This window comes from Leptonychotes weddellii, chromosome 9 (assembly GCF_054177405.1).
Source record: "Leptonychotes weddellii isolate Sample4059 chromosome 9, ASM5417740v2, whole genome shotgun sequence".
NCBI lineage: Eukaryota > Metazoa > Chordata > Mammalia > Carnivora > Phocidae > Leptonychotes > Leptonychotes weddellii.
The window spans coordinates 55,317,701-55,327,425 of NC_138377.1; the positions used below are offsets into that span (position 1 = coordinate 55,317,701).

The 9,725-nt window shown below is 40.5% G+C and overlaps 1 protein-coding gene across 5 annotated transcripts in view; it reads right to left on the minus strand.

Moving 5' to 3' along the window:
* Window positions 1-9,471, minus strand: part of PRORP (protein only RNase P catalytic subunit) — a 42,542-nt gene extending 33,071 nt beyond the window's left edge. Inside the window, exons 1-4 of one of the 5 annotated variants that reach the window (XM_081830639.1) lie at window positions 9,344-9,471; window positions 7,698-8,976; window positions 5,389-5,436; window positions 4,780-4,912 (exon numbers count right to left, since the gene is read on the minus strand). In XM_081830639.1, coding sequence (XP_081686765.1) covers window positions 4,780-4,912; window positions 5,389-5,436; window positions 7,698-8,686 — 1,170 coding nt within the window. In that variant the 5' untranslated portion in view covers window positions 8,687-8,976; window positions 9,344-9,471. Of the gene's footprint in view, window positions 1-3,745; window positions 3,770-4,779; window positions 4,913-5,388; window positions 5,437-7,697 lie in introns of those variants that run through there. The other 4 variants (XM_081830642.1, XM_081830638.1, XM_081830641.1 and 1 more) reach the window with 4 other exon arrangements.
* Window positions 9,472-9,725: the final 254 nt, after the last annotated feature.

The window sequence follows — 9,725 nt, forward strand, 5'->3', positions numbered from 1 at the left end:
TCCCTTGCTCCCCATCATACTGTCACACCTCACCAACAAAACCCAAAATCTGAGCCAATGCTACATTTTATCTTCACTACTACCATTCCAGGTGAGCCAAGCTCTGTCAGAAAAATATTAAATCATGTAAAGTCAAGTCTACAAATTACTGATTCAAATCTCAGCACCCATCCCCTGCCACAATCCTGCCTGGAGTTAGCATCTCCCCAATTCTTTCTTAACAACCATTCCAAACTTTCTTCACTGTCTCTAATGTTGAACAGACTCCCATCTGGTGTCGACTAGACTTTCTACTTGACTCCAACCTCTCACCTGTACCCATTTAACACAGATGTCATTTCCTTCAAACTTCTCTCCCTCCACCGACATATTTATATCTGCACCCATATTCACTTTCTTTTCTACAGTCTCAGATGAGGCCTCTCCTTTCTAACTTCCCACATTTGCGCTCTTTTTGGCAGCCCCTCCTACTTCTGAACCTTGCTCATTCATCATCCATTCTCTCCCCTACCTGTCCTGCTTATTTAACATGTTTATCTTTACTGACACCCTTTCTTCATCACCTAAACATGCACAAGTCTCTCCCACATCCCTACATCCTCCCTTGATTTCTACCATCCTCCAGCCACAACTATCCCATTGCTTCTTATTTTCATCTAAACTTCTCAGAAGTATAGTTTACACTCAATGTGTGTTCACTAAGTTGCTCTAACTTGGCTGGCTTTGGCCCCCAGTGTAAGGCTGAAACTGCTCTTCCTGAAGTTATCAATAACTTCCTAGTTACTTAGTTCTTAAGTAATGCATTCTCTCAAAGCATGCTATAGGACTGAGGACAAAGAGGCCCTCTTCTAGTACCCGCTGCTCCTTCAAAGTCACTATGTCTCCACTCCTCACCTCATACCGGGGGTCAGCAAATTTTTCTTTAAACAGCCAGACAGTAAACAGTTTAGGTTTTATGAGCCACATGGTCTCTTGTATATGTACCCAATTGTGCAAGGAAAAAGCAGCCACAGACAATACATAAATGAATGAGTGTGGCTGTGTTCCAATAAAACTTTATTTATAAAAACACATAGTGGGCTAGATTTGCTCTGCAGGCCATAGTTTGCTGACTCCTCCTCTTTGCTAGCACCTTGTGTCACCCCAGGCACTTCTACATTTCTCAAGAATTTGCCACCTGACTCAGTTCTTCATCACCAGCCTAAGTAACAAGGCACATTACCTGGGACCTGGGAAGCAATCTGTAAATATGGCTACAATTATTATTTTTTAAAAATTATCATACAGACACTTTCAATAAATCTGTGGACGACCAACTAGCACTTTTGGCTCTGTTTCTTCATCTACTGAACTCTCACACTCTGGACTTTGTCATCACTGCAGAGCACTCTACCTCTGAAATCTAACCTCTAATACACACTGATCAAAATCTCCTGCTTGTCATTCTCACTCTCATGCTCGCTCTTCAACCTCCACAAACCTCCAATCCACTTTTATCTCTATTGTCTCCTAATCCACGAGCTCCCACCCATCTTTACTTCCTATCAAGCTTGATCTCATGGTCCCTTCATTGCGCTATCCTCTCACCTACACCCTCAACTCCTGTTTTCCAACTGTACCAGACTAGCAAAGTCCTGTACCATCCCATCTATCTGCCCTCTTTATTCCTATACCTGGATGGCCCAGGACTGCTGAAAATGTCTCACAGATCAATGCCATTACAAACTTATGCTCTGGCCCCAGCTGAGGCTTCCGCATCACCCAGCAACACTTTCCCCAATCCTCTCACAAATAATCCAAACTTCCAAAGCTTAAAACTCTCCTCAAGGTCCCTTAGGCTTAGGCTAGCATACTCTCTCTCACCTTCAAATGACCGATTTACCTCAGGCTCTTCAGAGAAATTAAGAGATGTGAATATATGTTTTCAACTCTTTGCTGCACCAACACACTTAACTTGTCCACTATCCTAATTCCTTCCCTCTAGTCCCAGAAAGAGTTGCTTCTACTCCAATCCACCAGCAGTGTTCTGGATCCATCCTTGCCCCTTCTACCTCACCGATACTACAAAAACCAAACCCTGCACAAGCCAGCCACATCGTAGACTTTCTTTGCTACTCTTTACCCATGGATACATTGCTTATCCTGAGCTTCCCCATATTCAAAATGGTGATATCTTTGCAAGGTTGTTTTGAGTGTAACAGATCTATAAGTGCCTGACATATGGCAATCATTTCACAAATGGTAGCAATTATTATTATTATTAAGTTAATAGCCTGAAGGTGAAAGGCGGTGTGACAAGACATGCAATACAGGATTGGAGACCTTCAGTGGGGAAAAAGGGAAGCATACCTGGAAAGAGAAGAAGAGAAAATAATTTCCCTTGACCTAAAATGTTCCAATCTTTCTGTGAACATATCCAGTTGCTCTGTGAATTACAGTAATTAGATATATGACTACTCTTTGCTATTCTCACCATAGTCTGGAGCCTGCAACCCCTCTTAACAGTGTAACACTCTCCACGGGGAAGATTTGCTCTGGGTTCTAAGTCTTTGCCAACAGAGAAAACTAACAAATCTTACCTCCATTAAATGAGAATTAAAGTGATATACATTAAAAAGGAAGTATAGCAATGTTTAACCATTGAGAGGTGTCAAACAAAAGTATTCAATTTATGATTCCATCATTGGGACAGAAGCACTTCAAGGTGAGAACCTGGGACATCCTGTGCCAGAAATAAGAGAAGTGCAAAAACTGGGGATAATGGGTGCCTGGGTAGCTCAGTCCGTTACGCATCTGTCTCCGGCTCAGGTCGTGATTACAGGGTCCTGGGATCGAGTTCTATATCAGGTTCCCTGCTCAGTGGGGAGCCTGCTTCTCCCTCTGCTTCTCCCTTTGTCTCTCTCTCTCTCTCTCTCATGAATAAATAAATAAAATTTATATATAAAAAAAAAACTGGGGGCAAAAACTGATAGGGTAGTGGAGGAAATATCAAAAAGACACAGGAGCTGGCTTGAAGGGGCTCCCAAAGGATAAATCCAGGATAATCTGAGCATCAAAAAGAATGATGGTGGTAAAGGACAGATTCTAACACAATTAATAAAAAAAGAAAAAAAAAGTCCTCATGTCTAGAAAAGGTAATTAAAAAAATAAAAAGCAGGAGCTCCAAAAAAAAAAAGAGAGTGGAGTAATACGTGAGGCCAATGCAGATGTCCTGTCATTCTTGCAGATATCCTGTTAACTCTTCACCCAGTGTTTTTCGCATCATGGAGATGATTTCTACTTTGGGAGGTTGTAAAGTGGTGATTTTCTAGTTATTTCATTCCTTCGACATTTATTAACTGGTATTCTATAAAAGATTTCTCTCTTTTTATTAAATAAAAAGTTGAAAGGTGGGAAGACTATTCAGTTAGTCCACAACAGAAATGGTTAAGTCTTTGGTAACAAACAGCATGAGTTGCACACAACCTTGTATCTATCTTAACATCTACTTCAGAAAATACACATAAGTGTCCAATAGATGTTTGATGAGAGAAAGGAAATTTATCTGTTCAAATCGTATTTCAGCTGGCAGAAATTCCTAAAGCATTAAGAGCTGCTACAACCAGCTGGCTGTCAGGTATATATGGAACTATGGATTGTCACTGGAACTTTTCAAACAATGAAAGGCAATAGAGTGTGACAGCAAAGGTTTTGGGGTCAGTCAGACCTAGATTTTATTAGTGTGGTGTCCTTGGGCAGATTTAATCTCCCAAAGTCTCAATCACTCTATCTGTAAAAGAGAAATAAAACAGTACCATATAGGGTGGTTATAAGGATTAAATAAGATATAAGATAATGAATGTAAAGTACTTAGCATCACTTAGTAAGTCTTAACTCTAATTTTATCAATAAAATCAGCTAAAAGTTATTCCATAAAATGAAGCTCATGTTTTTATGGACCATATTTTGACTTTATTTTGAAGATTAAAGGTCTTCGTATGATCTAAGGGCATTCTATGAAAATTTTAAGTCAAAGTAAGAAGGCAGAACAATGTTCACTTCTTGTTTCTATTTGGTACCTTGAAGAAAAAGCATTTACTAAGATAATAAGCGACCTTTCCCCAAGGTAAAAGCATTTTAGTTCTTCAACTTAATCTTAATAAACCAGTATAAAGTACTAAAGATTAGCAAAATGAAGCTATTAAAAATGACTAACGGAATCAAATTCAATACTAAGAAAATCTGGAAATAATCTTGTCAAGCTACCTTAAACTCTTTTCATTAGAGAAGTTGTAGGTTTTGTTGCTACTGATCAAAAATTTTTTAAGAATACATCAGAGATAGGATATTACAAAAGATAGGAATTACAAAACATGAAACCATGTTTTCATGGGAGTTACTGAACACAGTTTTTTGGAAGTACTTAGACAAAAAAATGAGCACCTATCTTTTTGGCTTAAGTGGACCTATGCCTAGATAAAACAGGACTGACTCCAATAGATGGATGATAGTCTACCCCAATTATTCTGCTAAATTCTAAAGCAGTCTCTCCTAAATGTTGGCAACTGTAGCCAGCAGGCCAAATCCAGCACACAGTGTATTTTCATAAATATAGTTTTAATGGATCACAGCCATTCTCATTCACTTATGTACTGTATTTCGAGTTGAAAAGTTGCAGCAGAGACCATATGGCCCACAAAGCCTAAAATATTCGCTATTCGGTCTTTTACAGAAAAAAATTGCCAATTCCTATTCTAGACAAGCAATCCACAAAAGGAATAAAATCTGTTCAGGACTCACCTGAGGTGTTGTCTTTTTGTACTGATCACCTCCATCTATCACATCCCTCATGATTTTGCCCTTAAGAAATTCATACTCTTCTGGACTCAGGTGAATAGACTCCATGGTTTTTCCACAGCCCAAACACTGACCGCTGTAATTACAATAGTTTGTGTTAAATGGTATCCTGGAAAAAAACTTTTTCTAAAATGAATAATCCTAGGACAAGAGGAAATTGAAGAGTAATGAAAAAAAAGAACATTATAATCTTTGTGATCATCACATGCATCCAATTTTTTATAAACCTGATAATAACACACATTAGGTGTGCCAGAAAACCCAAAAAAGTAGACTGCTGGGCACCCAGTTTTTAAATTCATTCTCAAAACACAACTGGGTCCCAAATCTGTAGAGGAAAATATCTCTGAGACTTCACACAAGGCTCACACCACTTTATGGGAAAAACATTTTGAGCACTGAAAATTCTCCATATGCAAAACATGGCTTTTTTTCTTGGGTACTCTCTTAATTATCCTATCTCTAATGTATTCTTAAAAAAATTTCGATCAGTAGCAACAAAACCTACTAAACCCACATCAAGCAAGTTAAAAATTAAATACTGGCCTTTACCTTTCCTTGACTGTTGTGAACTGTCCTTTCCATTGTTCTCCAGGAACACTACAAAAAAAAGATCGCAAAACCAGATCATTAGGAGGTCAGATTCCTACAGAACCGAAAGATAGGCATTTTATTTAGAAACTCAGCAGGCAAGAGCTCTGAAAAGTTCAGAATACTTCCCTAGAATGGTTTAATTAGAAGAGTGGGTGATATACTGTGACAGGGCTAAGGAGATAATGGTACCCTACTGTGGACCTCCTTCTTCCCTTCACTTCTCCTTTGGTCATCCAATCTTCATCTTCACATCTAAATCTGCCTACAGGGGACCCAGTAGCTGACATTAATAGTGTAACCTATAAATCAAACTCAACTCTAACCTTCTCCATAGAGCTACCAGAGATTGTTTCTCCCCAAAGTAATTTCTTCCCTTATACTATCTTCTTATGCACTACTGTAAACTGTCAAGTATTATATTCCCAATTAGGTTGTGAATGCCATTATAATAGATCTTATATCACCAAACACCCACAGGGCCTAGCCAAATGGAGGCATTCAAAACTACTTGATTTTTTTACTCAATCAACTTATCCTTTCCTTTCTCTTACACAGACTACTATCAGCTTCTATCGATTCAATTGCCTTCTCTCCTTCCCTAGTTCTTAACTCAAGATCTCATCATCTCTCTTTCAAACCTACAATTGCTTCCAAATAGATCTTATTTCCAATCTTAATCCCTCTCCAACCTTTGTGTGTGTGTGTGTGTGTGTGTGTGCGTGTGTGTGTGTGTGTTGGCAGTTACCTTTCTAAAACTCTACTCCAGGGGCACCTGGGTGGCTCAGTCGTTAAGCGTCTGCCTTCGGCTCACGTCATGATCCCAGGGTCCTGGGATCGAGCCTCGCATCGGGCTCCCTGCTCTGTGGGGAAGTCTGCTTCTCCCTCTCCCACTCCCCCTGCTTGTGTTCCCTCTCTCACTGTGTGTCTCTCTCTCTCAAATAAATAAAATCTTTTAAATAAATAAATAAATAAATAAATAAATAAAACTCTACTCCAAGGTAAGAGAGTAAAATCCAAAATCCCTCGCATTCAAGATTTTCACAACCTAGCCCCTCCAGTAATATTCATTAAATTTGTTAAATAAGATAATTAAGCATGGTCGCTATTTCAAAGACCTGTAAAGAGAATATATAATTGAAATGAGAAAAAGAGAAAAGGAGTAAGTTTTTAGGAAAAGAGCCTGAAACAAATTAGTGGTGAAGAAATAAGTGAATAAAAGACTGAAGCAATAGGGGCACCTGGGTGGCTCAGTCGTTAAGCGTCTGCCTTTGGCTCGGGTCATGATCCCAGGGTCCTGGGATCAAGCCCCGCATCGGGCTCCCTGCTCGGTGGAGAGTCTGCTTCTCCCTCTCCCACTTCCCCTGCTTGTGTTCCCTCTCTTGCTGTCTCTCTCTCTGTCAAATAAATAAATAAAATCTTTAAAAAAAAAAAAAGACTGAAGCAATAAATAGGCACAGAGCCACTAACATGAATAAAAGTAAAGAGAAAGCAGAGAGCCTTGGAGAGAGCAGCTGGATGATGGAAAGATCCAAAATGAACTGGAACAATGAGATTTTCCATTTTTAACACTTGCATATCATGTCTGATCAGGGTCCCCCATCTGCTCTAATCATCCAAGTTAATGAAATGCATAGATTAAACAGATACCAGTCACTAGGTTTCAGAAGAACTTCTTAAATACTAATACGACCCAAAGACAGCTCCAGTTCTCTTACTATGAACTCCAGGCACAAGTGCTACTTGTAAGTACATACCGTACACCTCAGGAAAAAACAGATGATCCCTCCACAAAGAAAAAAAATACATGAAAACATACAAGTGCTTGATAATTTCCCTTTAATGTGATGGAGAATAGCACTTGTTTATGCTACTACTTTTTTTAAAGAGAAAGAAAATTTTGTCTTTAATTTTGTTTTTTTTTAATTTTTAAAAAAAATTTTAAGGATTTTATTTGCCAGAGAGCGAGACAGCACAAGCAGGGGGAGTGGAAGGCAGAGGGAGAAGTAGGCTCCCCGCTGAGCAAGGAGCCGGATGCGGGACTCGATCCCAGGACCCTGGGATCATGACCTGAGCTGAAGGCAGACGTTTAACAGAATGAGCCACCCAGGCGTCCCAAAATTTTGTCTTTAAAGGCAAACAAATCTGAGAGAAGGAAAGAAATATAATCTGAATAGAGTAATTCTCAAAAACAACAAAAAAAGGAGGTGGCTGCTTTTAGGTAGACGTATTAAAATAAAAACATACATATAAAGAAAGATCAAAATTACCTCTCAAACCATGTTTTTATACTCTGTGCAAATGATTCCTCAGGATACAGTTGATTATTTCTTAGATACAAAAGAATGTCAAGTAGCTTCTTTGAATACTGATCATCTTTTATGTTTTTTCCGAAATCAAAGAATGCCTTTAAAGTTTTCAGCATAGGAATAAGATCATGACCTAACAATTCCTGATACAAATTCCAAGCTAGGTTTACATCTTGATGAAGAAGGGCTCCCTCTATACAGTCATTGTAGTTCTTTCTTGAAGCGATCATGACTTTTTTGACATCCTCTAACAGCAGCAAGGCCTCTTTCCATCTGTCTGAGTGGACTAATCCCTGGATGAGGAGAGTATACCCTTCAGATTCTAATCTCTTGTATCTGGCTTTCATGATCTCATAGACATCAATAACTTCCGATGTCTGCTTATGAAAGACGCAGAGATACAAATACCTGACCAGCAAATCATAGCCTACAATACCATTGTTTTTTGCAGCTACCCAGGCTAACAGAGATTTGGCCACATCTACAGAGCTATGGGAGTGGGCCATTTGAGAAATGATCCAACTTTCAAATTTAGCCTTTCCTTTGAAATCTTCCTTGAGTTTATCCCACTCTTCTGAATTCAAAGGTTTTGTTGGGAGTTGAATAGTGCTCCTCACAGGTGGCAAGGCATGATCTTCCTTATGAGGATTCATCTCTGATCTCTTCTTAGCTGCTCCAGCTGCAAAAAGATGGGAATCAGAAGAAACTTGCTTATTACTGCCTTCATCTCCTTTCCTGAGATATCTGGCCTTGGCAGTCAGCAGATTCACTGCTTTAGTATTTTGTGCAGACACTGTTTTAAGAGAAAACCACTTCTGTTGGTTCCAGATGCCGTAACAGTCTTTGAGAAAGAGAGAGAGATAAGAGTGTCCTGGGCTTAGGCCAAGGTATGGGTTGTTCTTCCAAAGCTTAGGAAAGCTTCGAATACCAGTGAAACAGAAAGTCATCATGCAGTGAGATCAGCACCAAATAGAGAGATGTTAAAAAAGCCCCTACTTCTGCAGCATAATTAAGGAATTGGGAGTGTGGGCGGAGAATCGAAGCACAACTTCTTAAAAGATGATTTTCAGTTTCTCACAGACAAATCAAGGATCTGCTTTTGACGCTACTTAATACAACGAAGCCTGCTGAGTTCTCTCCATTAACAACCATCCGGGGACATCCGACCTCGGTCGCAAGTCTCAGAACCCGGCGACAGGGCAGGAATCCTCCGGTGCCTGATATATTCCAATCTGTGAACCTGAGGAAAAAGCACAAGGAGGTCCGTCCAGTTTGATTCGCGTGGATCACAACATCCCTTGAAAAAGAGTTAGGATCCCATGGGAGCCTTGCTGAAGGAGGGACGCAAAGTCGAAAACGGCTACCAGGTGTCCCCAAACCCAGACCTAGGAGCAGCATGGACAACGACGAAAGCCAAAATCTAGGGACCCTGGGCCGGCATAACAATCTTCCCAGGCCGCCAAACGCGTCAGGTGATGATATGAGGGCGGCGGAGGTGGGGAGAGAGCCGAACTGACAATTCAGGTAAGGAAGGAAGGTCCACGAAGGGCAATGCCGGCCGTGTACCGACCGATCATAAACGAAGTTCACTCGATTCACCAACTCACCTCAGCACTCACGCTTAAGGCAACCATAAGCACGGCCGAACTACCGCGCCCACAACGCACCGCGAGGGCCCCGGCGCCGGGGCGTGGCTGAACCTCACGGAGGCGTTCCGCCAGGCCTGACAAAGATAAAAAGACAAGTTTGAAGATGTTAGTGGCAAAAGGGGCTGTTGAAAACGTCTGCTATGTTCAGGGAAACTTTAGGGCCTTTAGATATCCGCAGTGAGCAATGAAAAGAAATTGTGAAGCAAAAAAAGCTCTTCCTCGGGCCGGAAACGCCATAGGACTCCTGAATCACGTGGTACACACGCGCCAAAGTCCCAAGTTAAAGAAAGAAAAACGGGGGCTTCCTTATCCTGCACCTTTAAAATTGGACTTGGTGAAG